General features: G+C 48.4%; 1 protein-coding gene across 1 annotated transcript; it reads left to right on the top strand.

Moving 5' to 3' along the window:
• The first annotated feature begins 15698 nt into the window (after positions 1-15698).
• GPR20 (G protein-coupled receptor 20) lies at positions 15699-19364 on the top strand. The gene is made up of 2 exons (XM_035888989.1): positions 15699-15722; positions 18282-19364. Exons 1-2 carry the CDS (start codon positions 15717-15719, stop codon positions 19362-19364), a joined length of 1089 nt encoding a protein of 362 aa, XP_035744882.1. The 5' UTR covers positions 15699-15716.
• Positions 19365-20042: the final 678 nt, after the last annotated feature.

Raw genomic sequence — 20042 nt, 5'->3', positions numbered from 1 at the left:
ACCTCATCCCAGGCAGAGAAAATATCCCGAAGGATTTCTGAACTGTTGTGTTTCCACCTGACTCAGGCCCACAGCAGGTTCGCTCTGCCCCATGTGAGAGACAAAAGGGTCCGCGATCCTGTAGCAAAACCCACCACCACCACAAGAGGTGCCTGCTGGATTCTGTTGCCCACCCATTTGCCTTCAAGAAAAAACTGATTACCCTGGCATTGCAATTTCCAGTAAGAAACTCTTTAAAATCACACATACGATTCTCTCCTTCCCTTCCTGACAACTTCCCAGGGCACTTCTGCACCTTGTGCTTAGAGGGGTTGTTTCAAAGACAGGGAAACTGAGGCACCTCCCCAGAAAGGGTTTTTTTGTCCCTGATGAGGCCCGTTGCACAGAACTTGCTGTGGGAGCAGGGATCGCCTGCAGGGACAGGAGCTGTAATTCCAAACAGCTGAAAACACAAAGGAAAACACCCCCTCCAAAATAACAGGCAAAAAAAAAAAATCAGCACATGTACCAGCCTCTTCCAGAGGCAGAAATTTTAGAAATCACTTGTAACCAGGCAGCAGCAGCAGGGTGGTTGTAAGGGGTTTTTTTCTCCCCAAATGGGGCCCTTCCTTTTCTTCCTGTTCCTGTGGGGTTTTTCATCACTGTGGCATTTCCTACGATAATCCATCAGATTTATGCTGCCCTGCTCCAGCTCAGAGCATCGCTGAGCTCTGTGCATGTCTAACAAAAGACAGCCCTGCCATTCGAAATCTCTACAAACCAGGCGAACAAAGGGGACGGGAGAGGAGGATTAGCATGTTTGCGGAGAGCATGCAGGGAGACGATGTCTTTCTCTAAAGCTATTTGAGGACCGTGGGTCCAAAGACCAGATTTTCTGAGTTGCAGGTGTCCTTCCTCCCGGGCTAGATTGCTCATACAGCAAAGGACCCTGGCCATTGAACAGGCAACCCTGGGGGCACCCCCCTCCCTCTTGCCAGATTTGTTTGCTGCTAAATCAGAGCAGGTGGAGGTACCAGACTGGTCCCCTAAGGTCCCCGCCGCTCCCTTGCTGCGTGTTTGCAAATGCCCCTTCTGTCCTCTGCAGCCTCGCAGGGCACAGCGCACCTTGTGTTCAAGATTTTCTGGGCTCAGCCCTGCCACGCTGTGCTTCCCACCTCCCCAAAAGCAAGAGCAGAGCACTGAGAGCTGGCTGGGAGCTCTCTCGACCACCCTCCAGCCGCATCCCCGTGCCACCATGCCAAGCATCCTGCCAATTCCTGCTTTGCAGCCCTCGAGCCAGAGCTGGGCAAGAGCCGCTCCGCCGGGCTCTGACCTCCCCAGGGCACGTGTGCCCAAGAAATGCCAAAGCCCTGGCTGCCTGCGTAGCTTTCCCCTCCAAGCACCAGTGTCCCTCTGTGCCCAGTGACAAACAAATCCGGCAGGAAATACTTTGCTGGGAATGGGGAGAGCTCTGCGGTGAGGTTGTGACTCTGGACGTTGTGTTCTTGGCAATTAGCTCCTGAAACTTTGAAAAAATATCAAGAAAAGAACAAGAGGTGGCTTCTGGCCAGAGCTGGGTTGGGGGGACAGAAAGGTTGGAGCGGGACCCTGCAAAGGGATCCCAATGCGGGTTGGATCACAAGGGGAGCTGAGACATGGTGTGCCTTGTTGGGTGGCCAGAGGGTCTCTGTGGCTCATTTTGTTGGTGCCTTGACTGAGGAACCTTGTCAGAAACCTCACTGTTGTGAGAGCTGTGGTGAACTCGGCAGACTGGGATGGAGAGAGGGATCCTGACTCACCCCTACAGGTTGCATTTATAGCGGGACAGGGCACATCCAACTTCACAGCCCTTCTCATGCAAGAATTGGAGGATAGCAGGACCGATGTACTCCAAACCAGTCACCCAGGAGAAACCTCAGGGTCACCCAGAGGAGGAGCTTGCTCTTCGTGCCCTGCAGACATCTTCATTTTTTTTTCAGCTCAGCAGGTCCGTCAGCAAAAATGCCATGGCCTGGGGAGAAAAATGGAGGGGGAGGCAATGGTCAGAAAAGTCAATTCCCAAATATGTGGCAGGCAGGCAGGAAACTGGCTCCTACACACTTTCTCCCCCATGCCTGACTCACCCAATGGGAGCCATGACCGTCATTTGGGAACCACTTGTCTTTCCCTGTTCCTCATCAAACAGACAAATCACAGCTGGGTCCCATCAGCAGAGGCCCCCATATGGCAACTGTCTGATCTCCCTCCCTGTATAAACACGCAGATGGGGAGCCTGTTCAGAGACAGGGCCACACGCTAATGGTGGCCTCTGCCCTTTGCAGTCCTCCGAGGACAGGGAGCGGCAGCCCAGCAGGCACTGGGAAGCACCTGTGATCTCAAGCTGTTGGCAGAGGATGCCGACTGCTCTCTACTGAGCTTCTTATGTCAGGTGGGTGCAGCTGCCTCTGGGCCCTGCTGAGATCATAAAATAGAATCATAGAATTGTTTGGTTGGAAAAGACCTTTAAGATCATCAAGTCCAACCCTTAACCTAACCATGACATCCTACCACTAAACCATGTCCCTAAGCACCTCGTCTGCCCAGCTTTTAAATAGCCCCAGGTATGGGGACTCAACCACTTCTCTGGGCAGCCCCTTCCAGTGCTTGACAACCCTTTTGGTGAAGAAATTTTTCCTAATGTCCAATCTAAACCTGCCCTGGTACAATTTCAGACCATTTCCTCCTGTCCTAGATGCCATGACAGAGGCAGCTGGACCATCCTTTATGGCTCACCACAGCCTCTGTTGCCCATGCTGAGAGTCAGGCAATCAGCCCTGGGGGTGTTGACCGTGACCAGGGGCAGTGGTCCAAGCCCTCCTGCTCCAGGCAGAAGCAGCTGATGTTTCTTTGCCTCTTTGGTGTTTCTGCCCCAGCACTGCAGGAGAGGGACACACATTCTGTCTAGGGCTCAGCGCAGAGGGCTCTGATCTTTCCCAACAGCCTCTCCAGATACCACCTGAGGCATAGCCATCACGGATGTTTCAGGGCTCGGTTCCCGAAGGAGACTCTGCTCTCCCAGACGTCCCAGCATGGAACGCCTGGTTCACCATGAGGACAGCAGAGAATGACCTCTCAGTAGCCCAGCGGCTGAAGCCTCTTCCCACGGTGGCAACAGAGCAGGACTGAGGGACACAGAGCAACCCCCAGCCCTGATTCCCTGTGAACTCCCTTCTCCCTGCAGATCCTGTTGTGGGCACCCAAGCCTCAATCTCTCTGCCACGAGGTTGCTGCACCCACCCGAATTCCAGCATCCCTGCAGGGGCCAATTTTGACTCAGCTTGAGCAAATGGAGTATTTCAGGGTGAAATCCAGCCCCTGAGCTCCTTCCCATGCCTGTCCACAAGGCGTCCCACCCTTCCCCACTGGGAAGGAGATCGCAACCCACAGCACGAGCAGGACCCAAGCTGGATGTAGGGCAAGGAGTCGGGGGTTTTCCCTGGCCCTTCTCAGCTCCACCAAATCAGAATAGCTGCAAGTCGTTCCCACCAAATATCAGCCTCTCTCCTCACTGTTGGCAGGGGGCTGTAAAAGGTAGGGCAGGTGATTTCATCCATCAGGCAGCACCTGCCAGATCCCTGCTCTGCTCCATTATGGTCTGCGGCAGGGCTGGGACAGAAGCCAGTGTTTTGTTCCTCGTCCTTTGACAATGTTCCCACACTGCTGTCCAAGGCTTTCCTTCCAGGGGAAGGCAATGTACGTCCCACTCATTAACGATAAGGGAGTGTGATGGGATTAAAGCACAAGCCCCTTTGCAAAGAGGGCAATTCCCACGCATATGAGGAGAGTCTCAGTGTCCACAGATTTCCCCCTAAGCCAAATGGCATGTGGTGCTTTCCTGGCAGTTATCTTCTGTAAAAGGTGACTCCTGGAGGGTGGTCCAGTGCAGCAACTTATCCATCCTTGGTCCATCTGTGAGAATCTACCCATTTTTCTGGGTCAGTTCTGAGTCTGATTCACAGCATCCCACAATAGCCCTGGAGATTGTAGGGAAGCAAGTGTTTAGGGCTCATGAGAAGTGCATATCATAGAGGCATAAATGAAGGTTTTCCAGCACTTATTAAGGCCTGGGGATCTTCTGGGGCAGATTTACTAGAAGGTAGAGTAGTTAGGGAAGGATAAAACAGATGTAGACTCTCTTCCATGCTGTTAAGTTTATCTGCCATGGTAGGGTTCATACACCTGGCAGGGAGCAGAGCCCATCTACTGTTGCCTCTTCATCAAGCCTGCAGCTATATCAGCTGGGCAACCTCCCCTGCAGGCAGTCTTCTGAGGACAGGCTCGTGTTTGTGTGCGGTTGTTGTGACTGTGGGCATTACTTGCTCCCACTTCCTCTTTTGGTTCTCATGCTTCCTAGAGCAGGAGCAAGACAGTGGAAAAATGTCTCAGGAACATGTTGGAAGGAAAACAAGAGAATGTTCAACGGAGGTGACCTACGAGCATGTGAGTTCATTTTGAAATAGTTGATAAACAAGGTTTCCCAGCTCAGTGACCATCCCATCCTTTGGCGTCCTCCATGTAGTGAAGATCTCACCTTCTGTGTCCTCCATACAGTCATGACCACGGGTGAAGGCTCTTCAACTTTCTGAGCTTTGATTCTATTGGGTTTGGGTCCAAGACCTTCTTGGGTAGAAGCTCTCCTCTGCCACTGAAGAAGAGAATTTATTTCTGAGAATCTGTTCTGTGTAACAGACCCTAAATTCAACTTCCTAAACAAAAATCAGGCATGTTCAGACATCAGCTCCTGATTTGGGTCCTTACAGGGTTGGTCAACAGAGACATCTTGAAAGCTGATCCAGCCACATGCCTTAAGCCCATGTCAGCAGGGCAATAGTTACACTGTGCCCAATCTCAATCTCTTCTGCAGCAGGGGATGAAAGGACACTCAGCTCCCCTTTTTAGGGCCACAAAAATGATCAGGTGGATGGAACATGTCTCCTATGAAGAAAGGCTGAAGAGTTGGGGTTATTCAGCCTGGAGAAGAGAAGGCTGTGGGGAGACCTTATTTCAGTACTTAAAGGGGGCTTATAAGACAGACGGGGACAGACTTTTTAGCAGGGCCAGCTGTGACAGGACAGGGGGTAATGGTTTTAAACTAAAAGAGGGTAGATTCAGACTGGATATAAGGAACAAATTTTTTACAATGAGAGTGGTGAAACACTGGAACTGGTTGCCCATGGAGGTGGTGGAGGCCCCATCCCTGGAAACATTCAAGGCCAGGTTGGATGAGGCTCTGAGCAACCTGATCTGGTTAAAGATGTCCCTGTTCAGTGCAGGGGGGTTGGACTAGATGACCTCTAAGGGTCCCTTCCAACCCAAACTATTTGTGATTCTATGATTCTGTAATTTTTGAGTATGACTGGAAAAGTATACCCTTCTCCTGACAAAAACTGAGAAGCCACCTCCACAGAGTGGTGTGTAGTATCAGACTTCTGACAACCTCCTTCAGAGCTGTCTGGCCTCCCGCTTTGCTACTCTGTGCCATGTACGAATTTTGAATGGAGCCCTGTCTCACCCCTATATTACATGGTGCAATTAAGGGATTGCTAGGAATTATCATGGGCCAGTAGCACGCTTCCCTGCCGTAACTGTTATTCCTTCTCCTACGTGCTAATTTTGGCTGTGTCAATACCTTCTTCCACCTACAATCTCAAGACATTCACTGCAATATTTAATACCATTGCATATTCAGCAAACAAGCTTGAAAATTTTCCACTTACTAAAGCTTCACTTTCTTTCCTTCCATCCCCCCTCCCTCTGGGAGGGTCATAAATGACTGAAAATCAAGACATGATAGAAACTCTTCATTCATCAGCTACGGTTGCAACTCCTCCTGAAGTCGAGTGTGGGAACCGTGTCTGGGACAAACCGTGGCTCTGAGCCCGGATGTGCCTTCTCCACCTTAACAGCAGCATCTGCTTCCCAAAATGGCATGCTCTGCACTATCTATCTCAGGCACAACTTGAAACTTTGCAGCTGTTGCCACTCCGAGTCTAGCTATAAATCCAGCAAGGAGGGAGAGGCTGGGACAGCCGGGGAGTGCAGGGCACGCATGATCCTGTGCACAGGGATGAGAACAAAGCTCACATGCATCGTGCAGAAGCACAAAACCAAGCCAGTCCTCACAGATAGGAAGGGCTGAGCAGTCCCGGAGCAGGTGAACAGAGCATAGGTACCAATATCTCATCTGGGAGAAAAGTCTCTTTCTTTCAGCCTTGCATTTGTAACTCCAAAAAGCTATTCCCTCAGTACAAAAGTTTTGTTGGCAGGCTAGGGGAAACTTAAGCATTTGACACCCTAAGAAATAAAAACGATAGGGTCCAAGTTCATCCACTCTTCCATTCTGCCCAAAGTTGGACTACAGGTTGGTTTCTTCTCTTTTGTTCTTCCCCCTGTTCAACTCCCAAGATAGAAGGAAGTGAAAGCAAGATGATTACCGAGACTGGATGATGGAGGCCTTCCAATCACACTTGCTTTCCAAGTCGTAAGGAAGCAAAAAGAAGATGAGAGCCCAGGCACGTGCCTGAGCTGGAGGTCAGTTGTGAAAGGCTGGATGCCTGGATCAGGGGGCACATAAAGTCAAGGAGGATGTTCCTGAAATTGGGGGAAGAATCTGCCCCTCAATGTGAGGAAACTCAAAATAGAAAATCAATAAAAAGCCAGACAAAAAAGATCGGCTCAGTCTCCCTGGGAAAGATCCCAGGGTGAAAAACTAATTCCAGAAAATGAGGTCAACCTTCTCTAATAACCATAGCTACTGTTTGTGCTCCAGTGAGACATGCATGTGTGGAGTTTACCTCTCCTCTATTTATGGATTTGGCCTTTTGACCTGGAATTCAATGCTTCTCAGTTGATCCTGTCGTGTTGTGACGGGCCATATCCTGCATGTTTATTGCATTGGCACCAGTGTTGTCTTTATCTAAAGGGTGAAGGAAAAGAGCAGTCCAGGCTGACACTAAAATCCAGCATCCATCCTCCCTATGCTTCTAAACAATTAAATTTGATGCAACTTCTCATTTTATTTTTTTCTGCCTTTTTTGCCAGAAGGGACCTCTAAAGCGACTGTAAACCCTCCGGGAGAGAACATCTGTGCAAGCCCCATAAAAAGATGACTTTTTTGGTACCCAATTTAGAGCAGGAAGTATCTCATCGTGAGGTGGGACTTCGGGGGATTTGGGAGATTTGAGTCCATATAGCATTGGTCAGCAGAGACATCTTGAAAGCTGATCTGGCCGTGTGCTATCCAACACAATTGGATAGTTTGTTATGCTTTGCCCAATCTCAGTTTCTTCTCATGCAGCCAAAGGTGAAGGGATACTTAAAAACTCACTCTGAGAAGGACTTGATACCCACAATGACTCTATGATCAATATGGAAGGGCTGTGTGAGGATGGAGGAACATGTTGGGAGGCTCCTTGGTGGAACCTCAGACTCTTTATTTCCACCCTTGACTCATCTACACTCAGTCACTTCAGGCCAGTCCTTGGACAGATCTTATTAACCACTCTCCCAAATAACTGCAGCCAGAGCATCACCAAAGCGTGTAAGGTCACCCTTTGTCTCCCTGTGCCAAGTTTCTTCTCAGGGTCTGGACAGCTGGGTTGGTTCAAAGCATGTCACGGGCTTTGTGGCATTTGGTCCAGCACCTTCCTGCAACTGCCAAGCATGCTTCTATCTAATCCCAGTTCATATCAGGAAGATGAAGAGAGAGGTATTTTCCTCTTGTGTCACACGGTGGTGGCTTGGTGGCATTGCGGTGGCCTTGAGCTGGTGAGTTCTGAGCAAGGAGATTTTGTTCCCGCAGAGACACAGGGAAGGGACAGGAGTGGGGCAGCAATGTTACGTTAGTTTTAGTTTACTAGCGATGTTCAGGCATTAGCACTATGAGGAAGGCTGGAGCCCTCTCTAGCATTTCCAGCACTTCATAAATTTCAGAGAGATTTAGGGCAAGGAGCCAGATGTTTGGGGAGAAATTCTGAACACTAAAGACAAGTGGAAATTTTTTTTCTTTTTTTTTTGGTAGTGTGTATTTTTTCCCATTAGTTGCAAGGCTATATTTAGAAGAGAGACGGGGGGAGAAAGAGAGAGAGCGCAAGATTAGGCATTTCTTCATATTCTGTAGTCACTCCAGTTGTTCTGCTTGTAGGAACAGATGTCTCTTTCCTGGGGTGATAGCATTCAGGTCCACGAGGAAATTTTCTTACCGGCAGCTCCTCTAACATAGAAGGGAGATCGGGCCAGAGGTAAGTCGGTCCATCGTGGAGGAATACACTGCAGGGATGCTGCAGTGAATGCTTTGGGATATCGGTCGGAGAGAAAGGGCAGGGGGCGGAGGGGGGCATGGGATCAGAGAGGTGACAGCAGGGGTTCAGGAGGGAATTGCTGGAGACTGGACCCTTAGTCCAGAGTGGAAGGCGTGGCTGTTGCAGCAAAGAGCCCCAGCAGGGATGGCAGTGGAGAGGGTCCTGTGCTGAACACATGGAAGAGCAGCTCGGGAAGCCCCTGGCTCTGCCCACACGGCAGGTGTGGAAGTTCATAAGGAACTTTCCAACCTGGAAAGCCAGGCTGCACCGGTGACTGCAAGGGGCTGTGAGGGGCTTCCTCCACTGTGAGCTTCTCTGCTTCTGGGTTTTGGGGCAGTGCTGTGATATTTGGTTGTTTCCCAAGGAGATGGGGGGTGATGAAAAGTGTGTGAAGGTACTGGCTTTCCCCTATTGAAAAGTACTGTGCCAGCTCTTGTGAGGAGTGGGGTGTTGCCTTGTCTGTATCTGTGTATTCCCAGGCATAATGAAATTTTGGGGAAATGCATTCAGGGAGGTTTTGGAAGCCAGGAGAGGAGATGGTACACTGCCTGGCACAGGGTCAGTTGAGACTGGGATGTTTTACCTCTGTTTGGCCATGCAGCAGGGTGCGAGCTCAGCTCTAGGAAAGATGCTGTTTTCTTTCTCTGAATCCACTTGCTGGGTCAGTCTAAGGAGAAACAGATTCTTCCCAAGGTCCTTAACCAGGTCCCTTCAGAAATGCTCCCTGCACTCATAGCAATGCACTCACCAACAGCTCAAAGTTTTTCCAGGTTAAATTGGTTAATGCAAAATTTGCAAAACCCTGAAGGCACCATGGGGTCTGTCTGCACGGCACCATGGGGTCTGTATGCACATGGCATATGTGCTTAGCATAGGAAACCACAGATACCAGTCTCCCAAAGGGTTAAGATCTGGTTATCCATCCTGGGATGCCTCAGAAAATGTCTGCTCCCTGACCAGGTCTTCCATCTCTCTGCATTCCCCAGGCCAAGCCCAGGCATAGCTCTGTGCCTCAGTTTCTCCCCACAGCCAAGAGAGCAGCACAGCTCCGCTGGGCTGCAGAGCTGCATCCATGGTGGGCTGGGCTGCTGCTCATGGCACACTTGACCCCTCTGCATCACCCCTTTGTCCCTACCTGCATTTGTGTCACCTCTGTTCCCTGCGCTCCCTGGGGTGCGAGCATTGCCTCTTCTGTCCTTCATCCCTGGGCCATGCAGGACCCCCGGTATTCCTCAACAACAAGCCTCTGTTGCTGCTCTTCCCCCACTGCCCTTCTCAGGCTTCTTGCCAAGGGACAGAGCAAGCAGGCAGCTGAAGGCAGAAAGGGGCAAAAGTGCTTGAAGATTGCTAAATTTGCAATTAAAAATTTCCTGTTCAAAAGCAAGCAGCAACGCACAGGCCAGAACTTGCTCAGATGAATCTCTCTGCGATGTTTTTGCACTTGCCTGTGAAGTTCCTGTATGTGCCTATATGGTAATTTTCACTGCAAGGTTCTCCTTGTACACAGCCACAACAGCTTTTATTCCAAACTGACATTTCTAGCACTTTGTCCCAGGCACCCTTGAAATGCTAGATGGATTACTGTAATCCCAATAAAATCAAACACATTGCTCTTGTACTGTTACAACCTCCCAAGAAGACAGGCACAAATCCATCTCCTGGCTGGACCTATAAAACTCCAAATCCACATGTTGCTTTCTGGATTTAGCTTTTTTTAAAAAAAATTTAAACACTCTTGGAAAAAAGTTTCCCCAAAATATGTGTTTGCCCCTCACATGATACTGGTCCACAAAGGACAGAGAGGGATGCACTCAGGAAGCCATACTCTGATTTCTCTTACAGTATCAGAGCTGGAAATACACAGCATCTACTGCAGAGATGTCACTCCATGAGCCCTCGTGACAGATGGCACTTGGTGCTAGCCCTGACAGGCTATGAGATATTGGTCTTTTAAATGCTAACAGCATGATTTATAGAGCATTCACCAAGACACTTAATATTTCTGTCACTCCAAGGCCAAGATCTGGTAACACAGAAAAGAGGGACACAAAAAATGCAATGGTGTCAATAAGGCATTGGAGACGTCTGAAGGTTTCAGGAGGGACCTTGCTACACAGTGTGGTATAAACAAGCAAGTGGAGGTGTAAAGCCTTTATTAGTGCTTCTAAGGTGACCAGTACCAGTAAGCCCCATCAGAGATGTGCTGAAGGACTGGGAAGCCTGCCATATGAGGACAGGCTGAGAGAACTGGGTTTGTTCAGCCTAGAGAAAAGGAGGCTCAGAGGGGATCTCATCACCACGTACCAGTACCTAAGGGGTAGCTACAAGGAAGACGGAGACTCCCTTTTTACAAGAAGTCACATGGTAAGGACAAGGGGGAATGGACACAAGTGGGTCTTGGGGAGATTCCGACTGGACATGAGAGGGAAATTTTTCACAGTGAGAACAGTCAACCATTGGAATAATCACACCAGGAAAGTGGTTGACACTGCCACATTGGACACTTTTAAGACTCAGCTGGACAGGGTGCTGGGCCATCTTGTCTAGACTGTGCTCTTGCCTAGAAAGGTTGGACCAGAAGATCCTTGAGGTCCCTTCCAACCTAGGATTCTATGATTCTATGATTCTGTGAAGTACCTCTTGGTGCCCACGACCATTGGGTGCACTTTTGTAGGTTTAGAGAGGCAATGTACGTACAATCCCACTTCTTTGTTTGCTTGTACATGTGCGCCTGGGCTCCTTTCAAAGGCTGAGGCATTACTGCTGCAAATGGGCATAGAGGAGGTACAAGCTCTTAAGAAATCTGCCAGCACATGAATTTCCTGTTCTGTGTGTCTTTGGGAGCTTCATTCCATATTTTCTGTGCATGCTTATGACAGGGTTGAGGGAAGACTATGCAGGTCTTTCCAAGTTTTAAACAGATTATCTCTGGGGTGTCCAGGACTGGTGATCCATCACCTGGTTTTAAGCAGCAGATTCAAGCCTAGATGTAGAGAATGGGCATCTGGGCCAAGCCAAGTGGCCTCCCTCCTATCTGGGTCACTTTGCTCCACAAAGAAGAATGTAGTTCAGAGAGTTGTGCTCCCCCTCTTCTAACTGGCAGGGATCCCGCATGGCCTAGGATGACCTGTTGGACTAAATCATTGCTTGGGCACCCGCAGGCTATTGCTTGTTCCAAACCGAACCAGGCAGCTGGGTCCCTCACACACATAGGATCTGATTTTGGCTTCAGGCTTGCTGGGGAGCATGGGGTCCACCCATGTGCACACATGGCATTGAACACAGCACAGTGGGTGGAGCTCAGATCACAACTCACAGCAAAACCCATCGCCCATCCGCAGCAGGTCCTTGGAGATGAATGACCATGTAGGCTCCCTGGGCACATCAGGCAGGAGGCAAACAGCTCAACAGCCCATCAGCAACATGAGCCTAATGACCAAGGTTGCATTACCCTCCACACATCATTAGGTCATGATTGTTTAAATGGCTTGAAGGAGACAGCCCCTGGCCATGCCTGGGGCTGAACAACCAGAAAGTCAGTAGGGGGGGTTGTTAATCCCTCTTGCTGTTGTGCAAAGTGAGTTCACACCTTTCCCCTTTCAGGCAAAGGCTGTAATTCAGCACATGACCATTCAAACCATTGAACAAGGTAGGAGTTGCTGGCCATCACACTCTTCATTGCACATGGGCAAACATGCCGTGTCTGACCAGTGCATCCACCAGGCAATCAACTAGCATCTATCCCCAGGTTGGTTCTTCATAAGGAAGATATGATTTGGTGTAAATCTGAAATTATTTCACTTCAGGCAAAGAATGAGAGGCAGGCAATGCTGTCTCTTTGCGAAGAAGCCATCTAGCCCTGTTTGCAGTGTTTCAATGCCAAAGCAATTGTGAATTTGCAGGGAATAAGACCTAAATTAAAGGATGTGTGGTGGAGAGTGCTAGCAAACTCCTCGCAGGTTCATATTAGAGAAAACAAGGACTGTGCTCAGTGCCTATTTATGTGTTTGTCAGCTCTGATTTCCTCTGTCCTCCTCATGTTTTTCAATCTGTTGGCTAAATTCAAGCAAAATTTGGCAGAAGGGCAAGATCACCTCAGTTTTCAGGGAATTAGGCAGTAAAGAGAGGAGAAAGTCAAACAAGTGTCGGAGCCAAGGGAAGAGCTGGAACGTGAGTGTTCATTAAGGCAGCCAAGTGTCCACATGGGAAAAAGTTATAATAAGCATCTCAACCAGGGCAAAGCGTTTATCCAGCCCTGCGAGCCACTGCAAGACATGAAACCGTAAGAAAGCAGGTGTCATTTAATCTGACACTCATAGAACTATGTGTTTTGTGTCTCCAAAGCACCTTTTATTTCCACAGCATTGGAGGGGAAGGAATAATCCAACTCTGGACTGGGTTTGACCATTTCCAACTGCAATTTCCCAGCAGTCAACTGTTTCACACACTCTGTTCCAGCCACCCTCAGACGTGGAGGATTCTAGGAGACATCAGTGCCTAGGAATCAAGTGAGAGAAGAGATCTGATGCCCGCAAATATGGGATCTTCCCCAGCCTGGCAATAGCCCCATTTCTGCTTCAGGGTGGGGTCTTTCTCCTCCAGACATTAGCTCCCTTCTCACAGCCTAGGTGGGCACCAGCTTTTCCCTTTCAGCAGCTGGATTCATTCCCTTTCTCTCCCTTTCTCCCTCAGTTCCCACTGTCAGTGAACCCAACCTCCCCAGGCTGAGCATGAGGCACACAGAACAAGCTCTACCACATATAGTGCAAGGTCCTCGACATGCACAAAAACACCATATTTGGCCGGTTTGAGCCAGAGTTGAATGAGAGCTTGCCAGAAGGAGAATCATACAATTTAAACTGAAGGAGAGTGAGTTTAACCCTTCATTTATAAATACGATGATAAATCACACAGGGAACTTTAAACACGGAAAGGCTGCAAAACTAAACACAAGCTGCTGCCATCCCAGGCAGCAGAGTAACACCAGCAGGCAGGACAGGGTAAGGGAGACAGGAGGGATGACAGAGGAGCCAGGTTGCCATATCAGCTGTTTTGATTTAGGACAAGGATATGAGAAAAGCTGAAGACGTTTATACTAAATAACACTTGCTCTCACTTGTCCTTTTAATCTTTCTGATCCCAGCACAGGGCTCTCTTACTCTCTGTCTCTGGGTCTGCGTGCAGGAGAGTGTTTAGGACAAAGCTCAGCTGCCCGACCTTCCTTTTCTTTTGTATCCCACTACTTGAATTGCTGAGCCAGATCCAAAATACCCCTGGGTCAAGGAATCAATCCCCATTGACTTCAGCACGTGAAAGGTGAGGTTTAAGGCTGACACTGAGCTAAACGTTGGGTGGAAAGAAACACAGGATGGTCAAGGACATCCTCCTGGGGCAGACATAGCACTGAACTGCCCATGCTAAATGAACAAGTGTCATGCCAAGCAGCAAGCAAGTGAGGGGAAGAGGCTGCAGGACCTGGTTTCGGCACAGCGACCATCTGTTTCCTATTTGGCCCAAGAACGATGGAATCAGTTGTGTCACGCCACAAAGAGAAAGTATTTCAGAGCAAGTCCCCCTCTCCCAGTGCTGAGCAGGGACCTTTATCAGAACAAGGGAAAACAGGTCAACCTCCAGGCTCTGTCCCTCCCCTTATCCCATTTCTACCCAGATGCCTGCTGTACTTTTAAGGAAATGCTGCCCACAGTCTCACAGCCAGACAGACAAAATCCAGCCTGAGAGGTATAGTATAACAGCATAGGCCAACTGGTGCAGACAACGCTCAGAGGGGTGTGTGTTTACCCATCCTGGGCTTTGCAGACTGCCAGTGCCAAGGAACAGGGATTTCATGGAAATCTGGGGGCCTGAGAGCTGAACTAGGCATGAAGAAGGCTGAGCTCCAAACTCTTTGAAGATTTTAGGAAAGGGGTTAGCACAGGGGCTGTTTACTCTGTAAGCAAAGATGATCACGGTTCTTGTAGCTCTGCATGAGCTCATGCCATAGCTGCAAGCAATAAATAGTGCAAAACATAGCAAAATAAAGGTTTGCAGGGGCTTCAAAGCTTCACATCTATTTAGCCATCCCCCCCACTGACTGCTATGTGCCACCACTCCATGGTGATGGGTAGCTGAACCGACTCACTTCAACCCCTGCATGAGTATTTCTGAAGGCAGAGAGAGGCACCTGGTTGGCATAATTTTTTGATGGGGGTGGAGGGGAGGAGAACTGGAAATCTTTGGATATGTTTGCTTTTCCTCAGATGTGAGGTCACGCTGCCATTCTTATGCCTTGTTCAGCCTGCTGCAAAACGGGGCAACGTACCTTTGTCAAGTGCTTGGAGACCCACAATGGAAAAATACTTAGTAGCTGTTAACCAGGGGTTTGGTCCAGCTCCGTCTCATTAAAAGCACTCAGAGGAATGCTATTGCTTTGCCAATCCAGCTCGCCGTCCCTTCTGCCTGTGAGCCATGAGATGAGGGCAGTCCCACAAAGAAAGGAAAAGGCCATTCACCCAAACATCCATCAGTAACAATTCGATTAGAAGAAGACTCTTCCCACTGCAGCCCAAGAGGCAGCTTTTCCACAGCCTGTCAGTGAGGAAATCTTCAGAATTACTGAAATTTATTTCATGTAGATGCTTGGGGTTTGAGTTCAGATAGGGCAGCAACGGAGTGGGAAGAGACAGAAGCTCTAATTCAGCTCTTCCATTGCATGTTCACCTTGGCAAACAAAATGCTACTTGTTTTTTAGCTGTTTACTATATCTGGAGTTTATTTCACTGCCCGTGGGGCTCAGTGAAAGAGGTGACTATGTAACCCATCACACTGTATATGCTGATGATTTTAATTTCTGTGTATGGACAGTACTCATAGGGGATTTTTTAATTAGTCCATGAAGTGCCCTACATTCTTCAATAGCATTGTGAGGCTGAGGAACATTTGAATGCATTTTGAGTTACTGATTTCACCGAGGCAGGAAAGCAAAAATGTAAGATGAATATCAGGTGTTTGTGATAAAGGATCTGAGACTGAAGAAAAATCTCCCAGAGGAGGCAAGCTGCTAACAAGATGTAAAATCAGAGCAGACGGCCAGCACCGTAGAATTACAGTAAGAATCACAGAATCACAGAATGGCAAGGGTTGGAAGGGACCTTGGGAGATCATCCAGTCCAACCCTCCTGCTAAAGCAGGTTCACCTAGAGCATGTTACACAGGACTTTGTCCAGCTGGGATTTGAATATCTCCAGAGGAGACTCCACAACCCCCCTGGGCAGCCTGTTCCAGTGCTGAGTCAAGCAACTAAATACACTCTAGTGCATGCTAAGGGATGGGATGGGTGATTTTGTCCTCTCCCCTTGCTCAATATGCTGCACTTGAGGGCCAACAGACCTTAGCTCCCTCATGATGGCAAAGTCACTTCTCCAAAAATTTCCAGCAGGAACTTCACACCAAGTCTTCTAAATTCTCAGTCCTAATCTCTGCTTTTGCCCAACAAATGTTCTGCTTTGTGTTCAGCTGGCTTGAATGAAGCACAGAGTAACCACGACCCATGAGGACTCTCGATCTTTAATGTTGACCATTTACCAAACCTATTTCATTCCCAACCTTCTCCAAAGTGAGAAGAGGCAGGAAAGCACCCACACTTGTGTCACTCAGTCCTCCACAGAAGCCTGCCTGGCCATATCCTATGACCCTATTCACCAGTACAGGCTGGTAACTGCTCTACTGGAAAGGACATCAGTGTTATGGTGGAATTTAGGCTGAAAAAGAACGAGCAAGCAGTGTGAACTCATTGGAGACAAGGCAAAGTATACACTGTGCCACATTAGGAGGTTTGTGGTCAGCAGATGGAGGGGAGTTATTACCTCCGTCAGTTCATCACTGGCAAGGTGTCTGGTTTGGGAGCACTCCTTCCAGGGGAACATTGAAAGACGGGAGAGGGTCCAGCAGAGGCTTCACCAGGATGGAGGGAATGCATCAGTACAGCCTGAGGCAAAATAGTTGGAAAGTGGCCTTGCAGAGGACTTGGGGTCCTGGTGGATGTCAAGTTGCACATGAGCCAGCAATGCACCCTTGTGAGAAAGAAGGCCAACAGCCTCCTGGGTTGCCTTAGGAGGAGCATTGCCAGCAGGTCAAGGGAGGTTATCCTTCCCTTCTGCTCAGCACTGGTGAGACACATCAGGAGTGCTGTGTCCAGCAAATGCACAGAGACTTCGGAATTTCTTTTCCTCAATCTCATTTCCCCAGCTCTTTATCCCAGAAGGCTGGAAGATTTTTGCTTTTGTCAGGAGGTGTGGAGGAGTTCAAAACCTTGAGAGTTACGGCTAGCAGGGTTTTGCAGTTCATTAGCCCAACAAGCAAACTTTTAGTGGCTGGGCAGCAAAAGGCTTTGGCACTTGTCAGGCAGGCTCAGAGCTGATGTGATGCTCTCTGGACCCAGTTAGGACTGTCCCTGCAAAACTTCTGCTGTTGGACAGGAGGAACTCTCCTGAGGATCCACGTTTCACTGGAAGGCCTCTGACCTAGGTAGCTTCCTCTTCCACTTTCTGCATGGCCACCAACAGCTTGGAGCATCTCACAGGCCATGTAACACCTTCAGTCCATCCTCCCAATCCCCATAAGCAGCAAAAAGGGTTAGTGCAGGCAGAAAGCCAGCTGCCAGAAGATGGGCCATGCTTGAGGGAGCTGGATATCCAGACCCCCTTAGCAATTCAAGCCTTCCTCATTGAGACACGCAGCCCAGGCACACTGCAGTTCTTGTGAGCACTGGAAGATGTGTTTGCAGCTCCTAGCCCTTCCGCACTTGGCTCTTTGGGAGCAGGGATTTCAAACCCTCATAACTCAAGTCTTTCAGCATCACTCTCTGCTGATTCAAGCTGATTTTTTTAACCTCAAAGTCCTGCTCAGCCGCTTTGAGATATTCCAGACATTTTTCAACCATTTATTTTTATTGAAACCAGCCAAGTCTCTGTATATATTGGGCTTTTTTTTTATCTTTTTTAATATACAAATCAGTTTAAAATAGTGTGTAAGTCAGGAATGATTTGCAAATTAAACTGTCAAACCCTGGCAGGAGTAGCGGCTGACGCCCTTGGTTTGAAACCTCCCGGCTGCTGTTGCTGTGAGTGCAGACCTCTAGAAGATGCCACACAACCTGCTTGTATTTTCCTGGAAAATTCAGCCACCCTTTTATTTTAGGAAAATCTTACAGTTCCTGAAAATGCTGCTGCACGTAACTCTCTAATAGGATCACCTGGCCAAGGGAAGGGATATGATATTTTAAGAGCCAGATGCTGGGGCTATGCTTGTGCCAATAGGTTGGGCAAATGTCTTCTGGCTGCCAGCACCATCCTGCTCTCATGGCAGGGCAGGAAGAGCCTCCAGCTGGGAAGAAGCTCCTCCAGTGGAGGAAGGACTCAAAAGAATAAGAGCCATGTTCAGGAAACAAGACTTGGTAGGAGATGCATTTTGGCCTGACTCTCCCTGTCACAGCAGAAAATGGCCTGTGACCTCCATGAGCATCAATGCACCCTGCCTGGACTCAGCAACCCCATCTATTTCTCTGGACCATTTGCCATGTGGTTGGCTCCACATAACCATGTGTAGGTCCCCCGACTTTCCCTTCTCCTTTGCTCCCCTCAGCATAGTTCACTTCTCTGTTGTTTCTCAGGCCTTAAAACCACTTTTGCCTAGGGCAGAGGAAGAGAAATTTGAAGTAGGGATTGCATATGTTCTCCAAAACATGCATCTGGAACCACTGGAAGACAGTAATTATAAACCCAGGTATTTTTCTAGCAATTATTGCTAATCCCATATTGACAAATGAGACGCTCAGAGAGCACAGCAATATATATAATTACTGAAGATGTACAAATGTGTTGGTTAAAATGTTCTTAGGTGGCAATATTTTGAGCCCTAAGGAATGCTGGCATACCCATAAATATACCTCTGTTTCTTTTCTTCCAGATCACTGGAAAGTCAGTGACCATGCCGACCTCCTCCACCCAACTGCCAGCCGTTGACTCTACCAACTCCACCCAGCAACCCAACTCCAGCATCTACTTGTTCTCCAAGTTCATCCACCCCGACAAAGAACTGCACGCAGAATTTTACAGCCTGTGGATTGCCCTGATTGTAGTCAATGCCATCATTTTCCTGGTGGGTGTTGTGCTGAACAGCTTGGCACTGTACGTCTTCTGCTTCCGTACCAAGATAAAAACCACCTCTGTTATTTACACCATCAACTTGATTGTTACTGATCTCTTGGTGGGCTTTTCCTTGCCTGTCCGGATCATCATGTTCTATAGTGCAGGGGACTGCCTGAATTGTTCATTGGTTCATATCTTTGGCTACTTTGTCAACATGTACTGCAGCATCCTCTTCTTGACGTGCATCTGTGTTGACCGCTATCTGGCAATTGTACAGGTGGAGGCCTCACGTAAGTGGAGGAACCCCACCTGTGCCAAGGGGATCTGCATCTTCATTTGGATCTTTGCCACTGCAGTGACTTTCTCCATCCTGACCATGGCAATACAGTTTGCTGCATGCTGCCTCTCCAAGATTCTGGTCCTGATGGTCTGTGAGTACTTCTTCCCCCTCATCATAATCATTTTCTTCACCACCAGGATTATGTGTGCTCTGTCCAAGCCCAGCCTCATGCACCAGAGTCGGGAGAGGAGAATGAGAGCTGTGCAACTCCTTATCACTGTCCTCATCATCTTCATGATCTGCTTCACTCCTTTTCATGTGCGACAGGTGGCAATCTCCATCAACCCAGACATGTCCCACAATGTCAGCCTCGTCGTCTACCATGTGACAGTGACTTTGAGTAGCCTCAACAGCTGCATGGACCCCATTGTCTACTGCTTTGTCACCAATAACTTTCAGGCAACCATGAAAAACATCTTCAGGAAAACTGAGCGAGAGCAAACCAGTGTGGACATCTTGGGTATGAATAAGAACTCCAAGGGCGCCAATGCAATCATCGCCTTCTCAAATACAATAGGAAGCCCTGTGAGCTTGCCGTCACCAAGCAGTGTCCAGATATAACCCACACCTGATGGGACATGCTGCAGTAAGCCAGTGTAATGATGCTGGAACATTGCTAGGATGCACGGTACTATTGTCTTTGTCCTCTTTGGTTTTATGGTACTATTGTCTTTGACCTCTTTGGATTTTAGACTGAGGTTCAGAACAACAGTGGTGGAATTTATTCCTCAAGAACACTGGTCTGTTTGGAAAATAGAACTTGCAGTGCTGTTAGTACCAATACAAACGAGACTCTTTTAATAACTGTTCCCAACAGGGAAGTTTTCTTTGTATTTTAATACAGACGTTTTGCTAGCAACAACTTCTTTACTGTGGTTTTCTTTTCATGTTTGACATTGTAATGCGACACTCCTAGGATGACTAAGAAAGCAGGAAATCTCTATTTTCTATGAAAGCTTTTGAGCCTTGGGCATGTGCTTAGGTGTAAAGGATAAGAGGGATGTTTCCAGAGCTATCCACTACAAAGATTTTAGATGCTAATGGAGTGAGAAAGAACCCAGCCCACCTGTCACTAGTAACTACTCTTTTGTTTCTTAAAAATTGTGTACCTTCTCAGGGAAGAGAAGATGAAGTCAAGCAAGTCTCCTTTATTTCATTATTTTATTTCATTATTTCAGCTATAATTAAAAAATACATGTAGGTGTACATGTTTTCATACACATTGCCTGGGCTTGGGGA

The sequence above is a fragment of the Egretta garzetta genome, unplaced genomic scaffold (assembly GCF_000687185.1).
Source record: "Egretta garzetta isolate BGI_Z169 unplaced genomic scaffold, ASM68718v1 scaffold441, whole genome shotgun sequence".
In the NCBI taxonomy this organism is placed as follows: Eukaryota; Metazoa; Chordata; class Aves; order Pelecaniformes; family Ardeidae; genus Egretta; species Egretta garzetta.
Note: the sequence above shows the minus strand (reverse complement) of the source record. Positions and strands in the feature narration are given on the sequence as shown.